Consider the following 21,844-nt stretch of genomic DNA (forward strand, 5'->3'; position numbering starts at 1 on the left):
TTTTGTTGTTTCATCAAATACCTATTGTCTTTTCTTAACAAACTGGTATTCCGATTATGTACTTTTAATCATATCTAATTGACACTAAAATATAATTATTACATTGAATTTCGACTAGAAATATCATTTTTATATTAAATTGGCATTTAACATTTCTTACAATAATTCATTGCCACTAAAAATTGTATACCTATGGAGACATATTAATATTGCCTCTAGAAGTATGAATATTATATTGTAAAAGGGTCCCTAGAAATATCGACATTATTATCAAAGCATCGTTGTAGCAAATCGGTCTGTTTAAAGGAGTACGGATTGACCAGGTTTCAAATAATATTTTGTCATTATTCTGTAACGTATCGTCTGTGAAGACTCACCTTAATTAAAACTGCAAATATCCCCATATACAGGATAAGGAATTGAAACACATCCGTCCAGACCACGGCTTTTATACCTCCCTATACAGAGAAACAAAACAATGTAAAGTAAAGGTTAGTTGTGCAATACACCGTTTGATCGAAGTGTAACAAGAAAAAATGTTTTAACATGTTAATTAAACAAACACCTTCATATGAAATACACCAGACCACATGTAGGATAAATAGAATCTTTAACTCCTGTGTAATAAAGGCAGATATTTCTTAAGCTCAGGGTTACGTGTTTGAAGTTAAGCAGGAGGCTTTGCTGAGTCCTAATCTTTAAAAGTCTTACCATTTGGATTGAGATTTCTTTGTTAGCATTAAACTGATATATGGAATATTTTTCTCTCGCATTTTTAACCATAATAGCGGGTTTGGTGAACTAAATTCACCGCGCAGTAATAAAGGGTGAATGAAATGTGTTACAACATTTTGACACAATCCTAGTTACGATGCATAAATTAATGACGGGATAGTGACGTTTTCAGAATAAAAGCACGTGAAAACTACGTTTCCCTACAAATCTCTGATCGGCTGACGATCATGAAAACGCGATAGTAGACATCATTTAATTTTCTTTTCGATAATCGAGTGATTATATCTACCGCCAAAATAGAGTCAACAATTGACATAACCTATTTAGGTAATCTATTTTTTTGACTATTGCTATCTTTACCGAAATCAAAGATAGGCAAACAAATAGTTAATTGTAATGCAAGTGTTAGGATATGACAAATATACCCGTCGGAAGAACATATATATTGTTTAAATATTTACCTATTTATGATAGAATCATTTGTCCCACATAATAGTAAAAACATTTTACTCTTCTAATTTACCCGTTAGGTTTCGAGTTCACCGAATAAACAAGTAGTCCTTCAAAAACCAATAAATATACAAGATTTACTGAACACTTTCATTCACATTTAATAGACATAATCTTTTAGTTAAAATTGTTTATTAATTCAACACATTATGACCCAGATATTCGAATCACGGGGTAAGAAACGAAAGAATATTTCAATAACATCTAAGCAGATCTATTTGCCTGTACTTTAGTTAAACGCTTTTCATACAAACATTGGCTCAAACATGATTGAGATTTCATTTTGGTGAACACAATTAACCATTTTAATACTTTGTGTCTAAAGCATTTCAATTACCGGAACAAGGAATAAGAATCAATTCAAACGTCAGATAGGGAGGATATATCAATGACCTCTGTGCGCATGCGTTTACTTTTATATGAATATTGAAAAATAAAATGAAAAACTATTTGCAGGACCTTATATATCATAAGTACGGGCTTACATATATTGTAAAATGTCAGCTTAATGGCTCGTATTACGACAAGGGCATGCGTGCGATCTGATCTGCGAGTGGCATTGACGCTAATGTGGGCGGAGTGGTCGAGTGGCTAACACCCTGGCCTTCCACGCAGCCGGCCGGGGTTCGACCCCGAAGTCGGCGTACGCATGGATATTCAGAGAAAATGTTTTTCTCCTGCCCACACAACTCCAACAACCCAGGTGGAGTATAAATTGGTATGGGGTGGATGTTGCGGTATCTGTGCTGTAGCATTCAAGTGAGGTGACACTATAATTGATACCGTTGGAAGGACGGTCCCACTACAAACAGAATACATAACATCTCCAGCATACACGCAGGCATACACACATAGGGAGATATTAGCCAGATGGCATAAGACTAGTAGTTAGCACCTGATAAGGCAGCTCCTGCGAATTCCTCAAAATTGATTTTTGTTTAATGTATATGCTAATTGTATATCTATGTACTGTACAGCGCTTTAGAGTGGCTTATGTTAGCTAGATAGGGCGCTTTATCAAATGTTGTATATTTTATTTATTTTATTTTATTTTATTTTATACTAAACATGCCTTCAGTACTGCGTAAACCGCATGAACAGGAAAACCTGTATCCCAAGTTAGTAGTCATTAGAGGGATCTAAATCCCTTAAATCTTCCTACATGTTTGTTCCACCTGAAAGGTTTTCACAACGGAAGATTTCCCGAGAAAGTGCCAACAAATCCTCGGGGTTTCCCACAGGTTGGAAACTTAACGGGTTGAAGTTCCACTTCCTACACCCTCGCATATGAAAGAGTCTCCAACCAGGATGGAATCCTCTCCTTAATATTATAAATATAGATTTTTCGTCACATTCAAGCACAGTCAGTGCTATCAGATATCAAATCAATGTCGACCTAACTAGATACTCCTATGTTGATAACAGAGTAGTAGTATCTAACAGATGTGTGGTTCCCAGCAATCTGGCCTTCAACATGGCCTTACTTTGTATGCAGATAGTAGAAAATGCTCGGTTCAAAATATATCAAAAACTTCATATATCTCATAAACCATTGGATTGTGACGTCATTTCGGCACAAAATGTAGATATAGTAGACAAAATGATGTGGCAGATCTTTACGACAAAGTTGGGGTGGGGTGGGGTGGGGGTNTACGATAGTTGACACTGGGTGAACAAATGAATATATTTTTTGGTTAAGTGAACATAAATAGAGATACATAGGTACATGTAGAGTAAATGTCAATATAAAAGTGAAAACAATTTTATTAATAACAACTTACAAGTGATGTGTATAGGATGGAGGAAACAGCCATGGAGAGAACGGATACCCAGAATGGTACACCTGTCACTGAAAAAGCAATAATAGAACAATAATGAGCAGACAATCACATAAAAATAGTTTTATCACCTCCTGATATCTCGAAAAAGCGGTACGATGATAGGTAGTCCGAATTACTCTGACGTTTTATCGCCTTTGTTCATATCGGTCTGTCGTCGATTAACCTAATCGACGACAGACCGATATGAAAAGAGTCGATAAAACGTCAGAATAATTCGGATTAGATGATAGGATAAGCAGCACACTGTTGGTATAATTTAACCTGCCTACACTGACCCATAGATATACCGGTAACTGCTAGGTCTCAATGCAGACATATATTGTAGTCAAAATTGTCGCTTAATAATAATAAAAAAAAGCAGTATCTTCTGGTCAAATATTTGCTTCATATGTACCTATTACGCACTTTATTCGTTAATACACATAACAGACACATTCATTTAGTCAATCTGTTTCCGAAAAAATGCATATCTACGTGTCTTAACTGTTAGTAATCAGTTCAGTTCATTTCTTTTCACATACTACCTAGACTGATTACCAGCCCCTAAGTTTTTATGAAGAATTTCTCGGCTGCATTTTACTACTAGGTTATCTCCCCCTACTTTAGAACTTAGAATCAGACATCCAAGTGATAAACTGAGTTATAAAAAAATCTTCATGATTCAATATTCTAGAGACGGGGGCCTGTCTACATACTACCTAATGTCGCCTAAAACACGAAAAATATAAAGTCAGTCTGTTAATCATATTTTGTCTATCTTATTGGCACTAGGTAAATACTCAACAAAGATCCATTGGTCCCTCAATAAAAATAATATCCCAGAAAACAGGCATATTACAAATACAATTATAATTGAATTGTTGATTTAGCTATTGATTGAATGCAAAGCTACAATCTAAATTGTCTACAATATGAAAACAATCGATTGTTTGACAATTCCATGGATATGCACTTGGTATAAATAAACATTGGATTGTGTTAACATACCTAGCGGATCTAATTGCTCTTTGTTGGAGTCAGCTTTTTATGTTATTATCACGATGTCAGAAATGGAATAATTTCCACTTCAAGCACTTTTTGATTAGCTGATTGGATTAACGTAATAAATCACTTAGATGTGTTCGATATGTAAATATCGGTGTGTTCTGATGTAGACAAAGCCAGTTACTACAAAACAGATTTAAATCAAGAAATATGTATTTATAATATACTAGGGCTAATAGTGTTACATCATTGATATACTAGGGCTAATAGTGTAACATCATTGATATATTAGGGCTTAAAGTGTAACATCATTGATATACTAGGGCTAATGGTGTTACATCATTGATATTCTAGGATTAATAGTGTTGCATCATTGATATATTAGGGCTTAAAGTGTAACATCATTGATATACTAGACATAATAGTGTTACATCATTGATATACTAGGGATAATAGTGTTACATCATTGATATATTAGGGCTTTAAGTGTAACATCATTGATATACTAGACCTAATAGTGTTACATCATTGATATACTAGGGCTAATAGTGTTACATCATTGATATACTAGGGCTAATGGTGTTACATCATTGATATACTAGGGTTAATGGTGTTACATCATTGATATACTAGGGCTAATAGTGTTACATCATTGATATACTAGAGCTAATGGTGTTACATCATTGATATACTAGGGTTAATGGTGTTACATCATTGATATACTAGGATTAATAGTGTTACACCATTGATATACTAGGGCTAACGGTGTTACATCATTGATAAACTAGGGCTAATAGTGTTAAATCATTACATTAATGAATAACTTCATATTATTTATAATTCCATTCTAGATTATGATATATGGAACATGAATAACACAAACAAATTGTGCTTATGAACGTTTTGGTAACTTATGTCATTTATACATTTGTACAAAAACTACAATTCAGCATTGGCAACCGGGTTTTTTTCCCGGCATGACCATAGCTGGTATTAATCGTTTTTGGAAAAGATGCCCAAACCAGCGGAACGTTTCGCAGTTAAAAGTAATAAAAGTACCCCAATATTCTTCTTTGTCACGTAACAACAGAGTAAACATCAAACGGGCCATACGCGGATTCGAACCATGGACCTCAGAACTCGTGAAGATCGCTCTAACAAACTGAGTTAGCTCATCACTGATAATCATGTGGCTCATTTTCCCTTCAATTTTATCCGAAACGAAATTAAAGGCGATAAGATAATCAGCTGTGAAATTATCCATGGTTTTGTATGCTGTGGGGCAGGGTCCTTAATTCAGGCAGACTTAGTATTACACGTGAATACAGAAGAGACTGTACAGCCTCCTCCCCCATACATTTAGACTGTTCACGGGATACTGGAGACAATCAACATCTCTGCCGGATTTAATTTCACGTATCAACCCCATTGATATCATCAACATCATCAAAAATGCACAAGGGAAAAAGAAAACAAGAAGTGGTGCTCTATTTTGATATTAGACTGGTGGTAAAACAATATAAGTTCAGATATAACCTTTGTTGTGACGAACTTCTTAAAAATAAGACCAAATGTACCTGTGTCAGCGAGACTTAACCAAGCCAAAACAAAAATATATATATAAGGTACACTTCGTAACTCGCATGTGCAACGGAAACGAAGTAAGTGCCCATTTTATCAAATTAATAAGAATGTAATCCTTATGTTTGTCAGACCATCAATACGTTTTCTAAATGAATCGAGTTTAATTCTTTCTTCTATCTCGAAACATCTTTAAACAAGACCAATGCATTTGCAATGGTTGTTTAAGCAAATTCGGAGGAAAAGAAGTATTAATGAATTTTAATAATTCAAATCTTACATATTTTGAAATAATGTCGTTTTTCGTTTTTTAACTAGTGAATAGAATGAAATGAAAATAACAAGAAAGAGAAAGACAGTAGAAGCCGCCCGTATTTTTTTTAAAAAAATACCAACTCACACTTATCCGAATAAGAGAAGCGACTTCCGGACATTGATATCCATGTTAATGATGCCTACACATTCTTTTATTTGTTTTAGACTTTACTCCCTTAAAATGCTGTAGGAGAACTTCTTTTAGCGGGCACAAATTCTAGCGTATTATCGAGTTCAACTGTTTCGCGCATTGATGGTTTGGCGAATCCATTAAATATTCAATAAAAAAATATAAACAGTAACTTTAATTATTGAAACAACAAATTACCACCATGTTTTAAAGCGCTAGAATAAGAATGCCGCTAAAATATCTACATTTACAGTATGCTTTTCATACTAAAGAATACATATTTTCTCGTGTACTGTTCAGATTTGTCAATCACATGATAAATAATTTACATGCAATGTCAAAAACTACCATTGATTGAAAAAACATTTTAAGCATGTTAACGTTTAATATTAATGTTAATGGAATGAAAAGTCATGTCAAATGGTGGGAGATATCCTTAAATAACCACCCTTCATGCAAATGTTTCGTCGGAGCCAAACTTGTCTGAACTAACGAGTATCCAATATAATTGCATTTATGGCATAATAGTACAGAAATAACAACGTCTAATGAATCGCTTACTTCCCTATCATGTTTTGATGTGATGGGGAATTTGATCTGAAGTAGATAGACTTAGTCAACGTACCTCCTTCCATGGCTATTGCCGGTCCATAAAGCACCAATGCGCTGTACATCGTCTGTAAGGACAAAAGGTCAAAAGGTCAAACAAGTCTACTCGTTTGCAGACGATCTCAAGTGCAAAGTCGTCGAAGATAATGTTTTAACAATATCAAGTATGGTAAGAAAATGGAAGGTGATTTGAGAGAAAGAAGAGAAATTTTCTCAGGAAAGTAAGTTTAAACGGGAGATTGAGGAAGGAAAAAATCGATTAAGTATGATAGCAACAAAAGGGAGTGGAGGGTCGATAATTTAACAGGAAGTTTGTGGATTGTTAGATGTTGAAGGAAATAAAGATATGAGGATGCATACTATAAGAGAAATATAGAAGAGAAAAGTTAAGGTACCTAAAAATGGAAATGGAGGAGAAAAACGGCGGGAAAAGAGAACGAAAGAAGGAGAGGAAAGTGATATGAGAGATAGATAGAGGAGATTTGGATGGAAATACACAGATAGGAATAAGGATTTTGATATGAGAAATGGGAGAATAAAAGGTTACTTCTTTTCTCGAAAGGGAGAAGACTTTCCGGGTTTATCTATTAATTTTTACATGTGAACCCAGAATACATCCCCAACTGTTGCGTACAATTGTGACCATAATAACCAGAAACTTGCCAACTCCTACCAACCTTCCGAGATATTATTTCTATGAGAGCTCGCCAAAACGTCATAACTGACAGACCGTGCAATAAATTATTTTATAATCATGGTACTGAATTGATTGACACGCGCATAATTTTGAAGGAGAATAGCACTAGCTAAACGAACATCGTAAACATTACTTTTTTTTTGCTTTACAACACAGGTTAAATGACTGGTATTTCCGTAATTACTAAAATAACAACTAAAATACGTGTTTTGGAATCAATTGGATGACATTCAGATAACAAATATAAGATTTTTTTTAAATTAGTTTGAATTTACCTCATTGGGTAATTTTACCTTTGTATCTCGATTTGAATATAAATTGACACCATTAATTGTCCATGATAACTTTAACTCCAGACTGACATTTTTATTAATCAATCCCATCACACAAAGCCATGTTACCTTAACGACACAGGTAACGAAGATAATGTTTATAAAAAAAAATCTTAATTGAATTTCCAAAACAAACCTATCATGATCCATGATTCGAAATGATAATATGACGAAAAACTAAAAGTACAGAAAAATTCCTGTCTGAGAACACTTTCGAAAAATAATTTGCAAATTTGATTTACCTGGCCATCAAGCTTACAACTTGCTATAATTGATTTTTGGTCATTACACCGGGACATTACTTGTCTGGAAACCTCGTTACATGACAATCTATACCACTTGTAAACAAAATCTATCACTTTCATGGGAAATCATTAGGCTCTTTTCAAACATTGCACAACATTATGTAAAGGTACAGCACACGCACATCTTCTACTAAAACGAATGCCAGTGGGTAGAATACACGAACTAGACTACAACCTACGATAATTAAACGAAAGGTTTATACAAAAACGATTTAAATTTCATGATATGCAAGAGAGTCTTAACTTTACAATCTGAGCACGTATCTTGGTTTGTATATGGATTACTTAACGTTGTGTTGGAGACGCAGATAACGGCCTTTACAGTTCATACAAATCTGACATGTTGTATTTTGAGGAAACACCTGTATTCACCCCTGCCTTTCATCTTAAAAATAACAATAGAATCATCGGCCACATGCCTCACATAACATCCTGACTGAGAGATAACAGAAGGATATTATATGCTCGAATCATCACCACTGACCGGATTGTTTTAAAGGCTAGTTAGCTTAATTGGTTCAGATCAGTTTTGATTATATTCTTAATTTCAAAACCAATTGATTGATAAGATGACTAGTAACAAGATTTCTTTTTTTTTGTATTTCAGATTGAAATTGAAAGAATGAATTGCAATATTTTTAAATAAATATTCTACATGAATAAAAGTTGGAGGTTTTCGTAAAGCTGACTAGGCTTGGCATACACATCTATCTGGGCCACAGGTTATTTTTCTATTTTTTTGCGTTTATGAACAAATATGCTGTAATATACTTTATGATAAAATGCATCCGTATGTTTTACACACCTGGATTATCTAAACAAAATATTTTTTATATAAAACGAAATATTTTGTTACAATTATCCCGTGCCTGTTCTGCATGAAAGTAAAGGAAAATAGGGATGGCAAACCTAGTAGTCGAAATAAATACAAACAGTGTAGGTATACAAAATGGAATGTGTTCGTAACCAGATTATGTGACGGAAGCTTACTAAGCCTAAACTCTACCATTGAAGTACGACAGTCATACGAAGGGTAAATTTTAGCATAATCATCCTGTTTAATTATTGAAGGACACATTCAACTTACAGTCAATCACTTATTCAGTTGTAAACCCGAGTTATGTTGTGGCACACTAACTGTGCAATATAATTCATATCGATGAACAACATATAAATTACATTAAATATAATCTGTATTGTGTCTTTTAGATTTAGATTAACACATGAATAACACATGTTTATATAACGAGGAGGTGTCGTAAAAAACCGCAGTAACGGAGCACCTAATTAAATCTAGCATGTCCATGCAGAAAGCCAGACACATAAGAATTGTACTGCACCACATGTCAATTTTGTTCAATCAGGAATCATCAGTGTTACTTAATGCCAAACGAATGAGAAAAACATGTTAAGTTGTTCCCAAATGTATGACAAAAGGGGACAGATAACTTAATCCTATTCTAGTATATCATGAAAATCGTACAAGAACAAATTCCATCTGCAATCCTACGGCAAACCTCAGTGACTGATAGTCCTCCAGTAGAGCCAACCTCATTATCACATTAAATAATTTCTAGAATTACGAAATAACAAATCACCAAATTAAAAATACGCTTGACATTGCAGAAGGCCAAAGCAAACATAAAGCCATTTCGTCCATAAATGTCAATAAAACCGTCACTTGAAGTAAGGGGTAAGCGTCTGCAGCTTCAACAAATGCAAACACCATGTAAATGTAAGTGAAAATCAAAGTGATGTCACGTCCCCAAAGTAAGTACGAGGGTAGAGATAACAAAAGCTAATAAGCATAACCGCGCGATATAATACACTTAGACCGCACAGGTAATTGGATATTTCCTAGTGCAACTATGACTTGCTCATAGTCAAACTTACAAGAACAATACCACCAATACTTTCACCGCCACTCAGTTAATTTAGTTCAAACAATTGTAGCATAGGGCTTTTATGAATGAATGGACTATATACTTTGATTTGCATACATATACTGCGATACGTGTATTTGAGAGAAGAAGCCATTTTTTCCACAACATGAAATCCCATGGCTTCGTAGCTCTTTTACAACGTATCGGGATGGCTTTTGAAAATTATGAAAAGGCGTTGAGATTTCCTAACTGATTCATCTTATAGTTCGAAGGGGAGCGACCTTATTTAAGCTAAAAACAAGAAAAGCACGACCGAATACAGAAAGATCGTACATAACAACTATAAAAAAAAAACCACTTAATGTAATTATTTCAGTTCACTAGGATTTGCATACATATACTGCGATACGTGTATTTGAAAGAAGAAGCCATTTTTTCCACAACATGAAATCCCGTGGCTTCGTAGCTATTTTACAACGTATTGGGATGGCTTTTGAAAATTATAAAAAGGCGTTGAGATTTCCTAACTGATTCATCTTATAGTTCGAAGGGGAGCGACCTTATTTAAGCTCAAAACAAGAAAAGCACGACCGAGTACAGAAAGATCGTACATAACAACTATAAAAAACCACTTAATGTAATTATTTCAGTTTAGGTAATATATGGGGGTAACAATTGTAAATAAAGTTGTTCCAGAGACATCCGATCGGCTTCGGAATTAAACAAAGTAAATATAGCTATAGTACTGTTGTCTGGACAGGTCAATATTACCTGAATATGTGTGATGATAGTGTAAACCATCAGGGAATTGTAACGGATTCAGACAACATCGAGATCAGACATAATGGTTATGAAACGTTATTGACAGATGGAATAGGTAAAATACTCCCGGGAATGTCCTGTCCTCAAACCAATATCGTCGGAGTGAGAAATCACATACTGATATTTAATCGTATTGTAAAATGCGTTCCAGTTCTCGCGTGGTACGGTTCAGTATTTGCTTAAACAGTATAGTCATTTAATAATACAATGTTAATGATTTTCAAGCGTTGGTAAAACCCAATCATCCAAGCGTTTTAATAATCACTGCCAACTTGTGACGTACAATAGCTGTTATCTAACCAACAGGTGTGTCTAATTTTCTAGGAATTCATTATAGAAATTGATTCAGACCTAGTTTTCAGATACGGTCGTTTTCTATGTGTTCCGATTGACCTCAAAATGAAAACAGAAATACCATCGATTCCTAATAGCAATACAGCGTATATTTCCCATACAATATTCGTATATTGTCTGATCACAATACGGTAAATTTGTTTTTTTATTTTCTGTCTGTTTGTATTTTTTTATTATTATAACCAGAATGATTTTCCCGGGGATATATACACTGTATTGTCTGCGTTTTCACAACAAGCTGTTAGGAATCGAGAAATATCCGTTGAAGAGTGGAGGGATATCTTTGTTTCTGTTGTTATTGTTGTTTTCTTAACAACTTCGTGTTCTAATTTTGCAGCATTAATTGCTACAAATAAAATCGTCTTCATGGAAACCTCCTGGACAAAGGTTCATCTGTGTCGTTGACAAAGGGAAAAAAAGTAAGGCGCAAATGTTTCGACAATTCAATATGTTCACCTATATAAAAGGTTGTTCTTTGTGTCTAATCTTTTAATCTGTGTGGTATAGCTGATTTGGAAAAACTTTTACTGTAAAATGTCGGGTTTTTGTTTCTATATACTTTCATTTCTGTCTCCTGCCATTATAATGTTCATTATGTTAGCATTATTTGTTTTGAAATAAACTTATGTATCTCAGTGGAAAGGCCTTACAGATTCGGTAAAAAGTACGCATTATAGTTGAACAAATCGACACACTATGGAACAAAAACCCTACGGAAGATATCATCTAAAAGATACCGATCAACTCGGTTTGTTTATTGTTTGAACTTTTCCATTCTCCTCAGTTTAAGTGTTGGTCATTAGGACGGGGTGTCCACTTGTGATAGAGCGGTTGGTTAGTTAACTGGTTCAAAGACCAGATTGGGATCACGGACACCTTTGTTCCACACAACTTGATAGTACTGGTTGGCGGCGGCTACGTGTAGCGATGGAGCCAACGTTGGGACTACTTTTATAGTGTCACGTTACTGACATCTCAGCATCACAGACGCTGGTATTACTTCAAATCTTAGCGGGTACATACACGTTGTCCTTTTAATCAGGAAGAATGGACACAGTATTATTTTACATACAGTGATGAACCATTCAAATATATGTGGATAAGCGATATCTGCATCGTTTAGATCCAATTACTGGTCAGATAAAAACAGTCCTCGATACCGTGTGTCAAACAGCTCCCTTGGATTCAAAAGTTGTAAAAGTGGTTTAGAAAAATCATATTTGTAATAAATTTCAAAATTGACGAACGGAATATATTACGGTATCATATAAAGCCAATATTTATTGATACACGTTATTCAGTACATAACAAAATGCGATTAGCGATAAGTTTTATCGTATTCATACCACGAAACTGTCATTATTGAAAGAATAGAAATGTTCACTCCAAAATTCATTTAAATATATTTATTACATTTTTGCAAGTAAAATATAAGGATTCATAGTGAAAATAAGGTTGACATATATTTTGAAGTGAAATTGATGTGTTTCAGAGTAAACTGACTCCTCAAATATCAGCACCGCGGTTTACGTTCTATTTTAATGTAAAATTTACAGCTAAAAAGTAGCAGTAATTGATCATGACGTCACAGGAAAAGACATTATCTGAGTATGACGTCATCAACAAATAGCAAAGCTTAGCGTTATTCGACGTCCTAATACTAGAGATGGTACCATCATTCTGTCCAATAATCCAGTTCGTCGTTATTTAACAACATAAAATATAATCGACAAAATTATGTTCTGTCCATCATCCAAGCTCAGCGTTGATGGATGCCCAAATAATGCTGACGAATATATTTTGACAATTGATCAAGTTCAGCGTTGTTAGACGCCCAACTAACGCTGACGAGTATGTTCTGACAATTAACCAAGCTCATCGTTGTTAGACGCCCAACTAACGCTGACGAGTATATTCTGACAATTAACCAAGCTCATCGTTGGTAGACGCCCAACTAACGCTGACGAGTATATTCTGACAATTAACCAAGCTCAGAGTTGTAAGACACCTTAACACTTTTCAACGACAAATATATTCTGCGAAAGGAAGGTTTATATTAACTGGAAACGTAAGAGTTTTATTGTACATTGTAGTATTATACTTTGTATAATAGGACACACGTCCTTAACGTCTTAGGAAGATACTTGGCATATATCTAGTAGGTATGCTTCGTACTCCTGAACCTACCACTGATAAAATAGGAAAGGTATTCATAAAGCAATGCTGATATAATTTGTTTTATTACACAGCTAAATTAAGGTCGATAAGTGTGTCAATTTATGAAGGAAATGAACGGTAATGAACAATGCCAAGTCGTTGATTAGTAGTCTTGTAATGACCGAATCAATTAAGTATACGATATCAAAGTACTGTCAGCTTAACCAATTAATAGTAGTATAAAATAACTTCAAATATTTTAAAAATATGTACTCGAAATTTAATATCTTTCTGTCTCCGTACCATTAGTAGAGTCCTTCATTTGAAGATTAATTATAAAATCCCATGCAGTTTAACAGGACTTCGCTGTTGAATGAAGATTAGTTTATTGTTAAGATACTTTTTTTTTTGTAATTTTTGACATTAATTTACATATAAACCCATAGCAAAACGACTTGAATCGGATTTCGGATTGTTAATACGAAGACATGTACCACAATAGTATAAGATATAACGCTAACATTTCTTATCGGAAAATGTGTCGTTGTAAAACATGGAGGTCATTTATGACAATTACATGTAGATGGCCATTCCAATATTATAGAATTCCCTACATATTATCATTGATTAATGCTTCATGATATTTAGGCAATTAGTTACCTTTATGATAGTAAGGCAATTGTATAGCTTGGTGGTAATTAGGCAATTAGCGACAATTCACACTTACGTCGACCATAGCTCCACAAATCGAGGCAAATCTACGTACGGCAACAGCTCCATACCTCAACTCAAAGTACTGAAAAAAGGAAACAATGACATCTCAGTTTAGGTATACAATGAATTAAACAGGTGATAGATAAATATACATACATGTCATTACGCTCATGTGTAAGGGTATATTCAAAATGGCCACAACAACATAACAATCCGGGAGTACCCAAAGCAACATAAATGACATACATCACGAATCTAAACTGAAAACGTCAGTTACCCAAGAATATCCCAATATAACACCATTATGAATACAGTAAAAAATGTGACGGTAAAACTTAACGTCATCACAGCCAGGATTAGGTCAGGAGAACACGATAGAAAACAAAATACTTTGGTGTATAAAATCCCGATTCTGCATTTGGGGCACGCACAATTTGTAACTCGCTTCATACCCGAATGTGTTTCAACTCTATTATAACATTTTTGCCGTTGAAATAAGTGCTTCAAAGTGAAAATACAGTACAACATAGCATATCAGAATGAAACATTACATACAAAGTCAAATTACTTTATTTCGTAAAAAAAGAAAAGACAATAACAAAACAGTAAGACGAAGGCGTGTCGGAAGATATGACAGCGTCTTATTCTTTATTATTGTTTTACATAACTGTAGTCTGTGCATAATTATTTCTGTTTGTAAAAAATATATTATATCTACCTCTTAGCAGAAATAACGGCAAAACTATCAATACAGTATATATATCCTTTGTCGATCTATATTGCATTCGGAAGCCTTTCCCGTTTGACTTTTTGTGACAATTGACCGGTGATTGTCACTGTACGAAAGCAATGTTCCTAACGATTTCATTACGTCATCCAGTACCTTTTATTTACTGTTTTGTATTGATTCTATTTTACAACAATTTGAGGAAATTTTTGTTATTCATGTCTTAATAGTTATCCATGCACATTTTCTTGTCTGCAAAACGTATTAATGCAGATTTGTTCGAATTAGGGCGCTATGCTACTTTGGTATTTTTAATTTGTATGAGGGACCTAACACTCTGTGGAATTTGTTCATACTTAGATATTAAAGACAAATATGTGTGTTGTGTTTTTTTTACAAAACGTTTATGCTAGACAAGTGTGTATTTAAGAAAGATCTCCATTTTAGAACCGATGGCTGTTTATATTCCTAGTTCAAGTGCCAACTAAAATATCCACTTTGTCGGTGGACATTTACTTTCGCTACGTCTGTTGCCGAAACACCTAGTTAATCAAATCATGTAAGCTTAGTCGTATACATTGTAATTGCTATCCTTATTTATGAACCAATGTATATTTGTATATCCACTGAGGTGTCTGCAACAATATATACTTTGTATCGTGTTAGTAGACCTTTGTTGACAAAATACATGACGAACTATCGGACATTATGTTTGCGAGCTTTACTTTGGAACCCATTCATGTTTGGTGCTAACTGCTACCCTAGGATAAGGTGACGAAATCCAGGCTAGCAAACACTCTGTTTCGTTCTTTATAATGTAACAATTTCGAAGCGAAGATATAAATCATCATTTCATGTTACGCCAAATTGTACAAATATTGACACATTGCCTCAGTAAATAAACATAGTTTGTCTACTGTGGTCATAATACGTCATGGATACGTCGATTCTCATCATAATGTGGTCAAATACACTTTGAAGTTGTTCAGCAAACAGAACGATATAGTCATAGTGTGCGCATTTTCTAAACCCAGACAACAATGTTTCTTTCATTTGATAATTAAATGTTGCGCCAAAATTTGCATCTATCTCATATTTTTCGAAATATTGTAGTTGGCCTGTTGAAATCTGAAATAGTTTCCTTCTGTTTCTCTGATCATACTGAAATATATATTAAAGATAGTTCATTGGAGCGTTTTAACCGATGCGCAAATTAAACAAATCAAACAATTTCACTGTATTGTTTGTTTAGAAGAGATCTTCATTTTATGTCTTTTTTCTCTTAACGAAAGTTTATTCAATAGGATTTTGATTTTGATTGATGAATTCACTATAGAAATAGTTATTCATCCATAGAACTTTTTATTGGTTATGTGTAAAAAGAACTTTTTATAATCCATACTTACCAACCTGAAGAAAATGTTTAGAAATATCCAAACAATTCTAGTTTTTAAGATACGTGGTTTATTTCTATTTCAATGAGATCATGTATATATTGTGTTTAATAATTAAGAGTAGCCATAGTTTTAATGATAACTGATTGTCTTCAAAAATGTCATTGATTCAAAAACGGTAAGTGGTTTTTTTGTGGGTTTTTTTGTTTATCTGAAAGCACATATTTTTTGTTTGAAGTATTATGTATTAAAAGTATGTTGGTCTACTTTCAATGTTAGACGGTTTTAATCATAAACAAAAATCAATCATGTTCAACAGAAAAAACAATATTTATTTTATAGCCAATATCTATTTTTACTTTAAGTGAAGTATCTACGGTAAGTACTCTCAAACACCGCTAGGTGACATGTATCCTATGGACTTGATATTATTTGATGATACTTAGTGTGTGCTTAGTGAAATTCTGACCAAGTTGAGAGGATATTGAATGTCATTACGTCAAACAAACTTCTTTGAATATAGGAGAAATATAAACAAAACCCTAACAGTTCTTGACACATGTTTTGATATACAATGTACACGTGGAACAGTTTAAAGTAGCATTCATTTCTCGGTATGAAAAGTATTGTTAGATTAACGATGTCTAAAAATTAATAAAATAGAAGTACGGTATCGTGTTTGAATACAAAATCTGAAAATTTTGAGAGAATGTGCAAACTTGCTGCATTTCACAAATTTTCCAAAGAAATAGTTACATGTGCACGTTCAGTGCTTGAAATGAATTTTGGAATATTCTTATAATTCAGGTAATATCACAACCAATCAACGAAATATAGGCCCGCTTTATTTCACTTAGGCCTGGTCGTTGAAACTCTGATAACCTTAAATTGAATACTTGAAAATTAAAAATCAAAACGTACAGAAGTTATTTTATATGAGACATTCCACTTATGTCTGTACACAAACTGACACCTCGTTGTCGGTGTCAGAGCCGACCATTTCATATGAACATTTCACTCAGGGATAGCAATCAACATCGAGTGATAGGGTAAAAGTGACAGATATGAATTTAAAATACACATACATTTGAAATATTCAATTATTTTGAAATGTGTACGCAAAGTATTCATAGAAATGTCCACATAGTATTACTATTTGCCTTTTGAAACACAAAATATAATTGTAACATGACCACAGTGTTACGCAGTAAATAAACCCTTTCCTTTCTTCTGTAATTATTACGTCATCTACGATCACTCATTGTGACGTCAGAATTAAGACAATAGCAATGACGCCATATCATTGTAATATCGCATATAAGATAAAAGACATGAAATGGTGACGCGGACATTGAAAAATTAAACGTGATTTCGTGAAAAGATATATTTTTTGGAAAGGATATCGGATTCGTTTTGGTTTGTGATTTTTATTAATGAATCTCATGTGAAAAGGAAACTCGATCATGAAAGATCGAGTGTACAATTCATATGTGTTGTACAACCTTGTGCCATCATAATTTTGCACTTCTTACGTCATAATAATCAGTATTTAATGACGTCATAGGTTTTCAAGATGACGTCGGTATTGGACATCATGATCATTTGTATTGTAAACTTCAAATGTATGCATTTAAAAGGATTGAATTCATTTTTCAACATGAATGATAGTATGCAACACAGTTTCATTCAAACATATTCAATGATGAACCTAGAGAATATGAATACGTTTGAACGGAACTGAGCTGCATACCATTATACATGGTGTTTTTTTAAATGCTTTTTAATCCTTATATTTACAAACAAAGACTATATTTTAATCGTTTTTATGGCCTCATTCGTTTAAAAGTGCATTATAAACAAACGGTTTTCCCAAATGGCGGACAACCATCTTTAATGGAACAGAGTCGTGTTTTCATGGTTACCAGTTCCGTCAGACGGCGAACGTCAAACGGAAAACATTCGGGAATTTCCGTCATAATTTGAATGGAATGTCACGTCATGATTGTCTCCCGAATACTCAAACAGTTTGATGGAAAGACCCGAAGAATTCCCTATTGTTATGGTTATTGCTGTACGTTTACAATAACAGCATTTTTTGGTTGGTAGGTTTATTCAAAGGTCTGTACAAAGGACATTTATATATATACTATTTATATCAAGTAATGAGTAGAAGAGGAAAAAATAAAATCATCAGTTTTTAGGTGAGATTTACGAAAGTCGCCCTTAAGTTTTCATTTACGCTCGTAAAATATGAAATATCGATATTAATTTCAGAATTATCGTTTAAAAGAAATACTTTTATAATGAAGATGAACTGTATATGCAATTTTTGGAAATGCGTTAAAAAAAACTCCGACCTTGAGTATTTTTGTTATCATAAAGTACGAGTGTATGTTTGTTCATACCAACAGACTAGGATATAAATCATGAATAAGCAAAACCACAGGTATGTCGTCACTAAACGACATTACGAGTGTATTACGCGGATGAATTCCTGTGCGAGTGCGGGGGAGGGTAGGTGTGAGGGAGCTGGTATCAGGTCCTGGTTTGTTCCCCGTGCTAGGTGCACACACCTCTTCAAATCATTTATAAACAGACGTGTGTTTTAAATAAAACATTAACAAGATATAGACTATAAAAATGAAATGTCAAAATTAATACAGATAATTTCTCATTCCCTTATGATAAATTCAATTGACTTAACAACTTTTGTTTTTAATTGAATGGTTGAACAACCTTTTCATTGTCCAAACAGTAACAGAACATGAAATGTGAGATAAGATACCAGCGACCTCGTTGGTTTTAATATTTCCTTACTGATAATTCGCCTCATGATTAGAACCGCAAGACGTTTTTGAATTATTCATATCTTAGACAGGAAAATTTCAGCAGAAAGAAACATGTACAAGTGTGTGAAAAGTTATTGGGGACATGCCAGTCTGCTACTCAGTTTCCTATACAACTCCTTGTTTATCAAAACCATTGCTCAGTAAAAACCATATCATAGCCTATTTACATAGTCTCTTTAATTCAGGCTCATTGATAAGGAAACAATTTCCTCTCCTACATACTGGTCCATTTCGTCGGTGTCTGTATGGACAGCCGTCTTGATGTGACGTAGCTGTTGTGAGAACGTTAAACCCTGGTGAAAGCTGAACAAAAACCGTGTATGACCTTTACGTGCTGTTCGTAAGAAAGCTGCAGTAGTACATCTGAGACTGTGCTAGACCGCTTTAAGTACACATAACGCTGATCGTGAACATAGTGTTGATTTGTCAACATTTGACGTTCATTTCAGGATGGTTACATTGAGAGTTGGTAGTGTCGATGCATTTACAATTTGCAACGCCTGTTGTTCGGTTGCGATAATTAGCCGACTTGACAAATTGACAAGATTATTTGATTGATTTTAACAACATGAGGACCATCCATATATGCATATAGTAGGCATAAGAAGACGGATACATCTATTCTACCAGAATAGCACCGGGTTCTCGCCCCGCCCCAAGGGACTTAGTCCCTCGGTCATCCCTTTGAAGAGATTGAGATTTCCGTCCTTAACCACATAGGCGTTTGGGCAAGGTCCTGGTGGTAACATAAGGAACTTAATCAATAGCAAGAAGGCCATATATATTTGGTTATTCGTGGTGTTAAACAACGTTTCAAAACAAATGAAAAGGACAGTTATTATAATATTAACCTTTGCAATATTATAACAAGGTATTATGTTTAATGGGTCACTCTGAAGACAAATACCGTGACATCGCCGACTTGTTCATTTTGTTGTTGCATAATTTATCTTAATTAAATAACGTTTTTCTTGATCAGTAAATAAATTAAATTCAATATTTTACCTGTGGTCACACATGTTTCCCAAACATTTGTTTACACACCTTTTGTATGTAAAGGTAATGCGACCGGCTGAGCACGTTTGCTCCCTAACGATATACTGAAATATGAATGATGGAATTTAATCTTCTTCTGACCCTGCCCTTCAGCTTCATGAGAGATCAGTCTTCATTTATTTATACAAATCATACTTTTCTTGTCCTCTTGTCGTTATATTCCCTGGTTGACTTTAGGAGGAGTAGCTTTGAACCCTCGGATTACTCCCTTTTCTGGCCGGCCCTTCTGTCGTCTGATTGGCAAAATCTTCATTTATAAAAAAAATGCATTCGCTGGTTCTTGAGATGTACAATATGGTTGTAGTAGGAGCAGCGTTTTGAATATTTAAACCTCTAATCAAAACGTCATCGGTTGAGTCCCTCCGACCCATCAGAACAACAATCCCTATCCCTAAGGGGGCGGGGTGGGGATGGGAATATTTGATGGCATACCCTTCGTTTTATGCAATGGTTGAACTCTGATCAGTAGTTCAGGAATATTTGGCCAATCAAGGAAAAGTTGGTCGACTAGTTGGTATTCATAACAGTATATCTTAAGCCATGTTAAGTCTTTTAGTGTCAAATTATTCCTTTCTGATAAGATGAATGGATATCCCCATAATAACACAAAGCATTGTTGATTGTGAGTCTTTCAACAATCAAAATACATTAAACATTGACAAGTCAACGCGTGTGATTCACCTGTGCTACAAAATCTCTTTTTGTACCACGGATTCCAGACTACTAATATTCCTTGCTGTTTCCCATTTGGTATCGTTAGAGGCGTCTTACGTGAGAACCCGCGGCGGAATTGGGTTTTTATTTTGGTGCTCTTGAGGGACGAGAAAACGACCACAATAAATCTGCTGCACCGATTGCAAGATTAGTGGGGTTTTGTTCCCGTTTTTCTCACTACTTTCGTTTCCTTTTTCCTAAGTTGCCAATCCTTCCTTTTTGGTCTTGGTGTTAACCATTTGTCCAAGCAATGAAGGCTATTGATTCTGTCCTCTGACCGAGTTGTTAAAATTGGTACTTAGTGCCCTCTGTTTAACGTGCAGCTTTAGGTACATGTAGGCTGCGCTAAAGAACAGTTAGCCCTCTGTCAGTATCATATGACCGGTGGAGTGACATGCCGTGTCCAGGATATGGCATTTCAATGAAATGGCACTTTAAAGTGACCCTTGCTTGGCCCCATTATCCGTGGACACCATCTGCACATGACCGTCCATTGCAGCTGTTGCAAGGAGGTGAAACCCAAAACAATCCCACTGGACGATTAAGGCGTTATTCCTTACGCCAGAATGCGATACGTGGTGTTCGAAGTATAAGTTATTTGTGCACCACTTCGAGAAATAAATTTTATTTTCGTTCAGATTTTTCTGAAACTTCGAGAGTATTTAGGACACCGAAGGCAATTCAGAGAGAAATCCAGATGGCAGGGGTGGAGTTTGGCAGCCTCATATGACCTATCGTAATATGATCTATCGGGTGAAAAATGTACTATCCCTGCAAACTCAGGTGTGCTTTGTGGGCATTCTGCTATAGCTATATCTATTGCAGTACTTGATATATTTATCATAAATATCTGTTGATTTTCTATCATTTTCTACATAAATATTTACCGTGCGCGTAGCTGTCATGTAAACAATTAAGCAGTTGCATGCACATACAAAATCCTCAAATACTAATATGTATTTATTGTGTGTGGTCTGAAAAAGTAATTAGATATTTGTTCTGTTTAAAAATATAAAATTTCCCTGTTTCTATCTGCTGTAATAAACCATAGATTTAATCATGAATGGCAGCAACCGGTATTGTGAATCCGGAAACTAGGGTACAAGGTGCCGAGTTATTACGTGTGATTTTATAT

The 21,844-nt window shown here is 34.6% G+C and overlaps 1 protein-coding gene across 1 annotated transcript in view; it reads right to left on the reverse strand.

The window, feature by feature from the left end:
- The window catches only part of LOC110462358 (sodium-coupled monocarboxylate transporter 1-like), a 43,064-nt gene that overhangs the window by 11,733 nt on the left and 9,487 nt on the right, over positions 1-21,844 (reverse strand). Inside the window, exons 2-5 of the mRNA XM_021516292.1 lie at positions 13,983-14,051; positions 6,722-6,773; positions 3,027-3,094; positions 378-458 (exon numbers count right to left, since the gene is read on the reverse strand). Coding sequence (XP_021371967.1) covers positions 378-458; positions 3,027-3,094; positions 6,722-6,773; positions 13,983-14,051 — 270 coding nt within the window. The remainder of the gene's footprint in view (positions 1-377; positions 459-3,026; positions 3,095-6,721; positions 6,774-13,982; positions 14,052-21,844) is intronic.

Source organism: Mizuhopecten yessoensis, unplaced genomic scaffold, assembly GCF_002113885.1.
Source record: "Mizuhopecten yessoensis strain PY_sf001 unplaced genomic scaffold, ASM211388v2 scaffold10771, whole genome shotgun sequence".
In the NCBI taxonomy this organism is placed as follows: domain Eukaryota; kingdom Metazoa; phylum Mollusca; class Bivalvia; order Pectinida; family Pectinidae; genus Mizuhopecten; species Mizuhopecten yessoensis.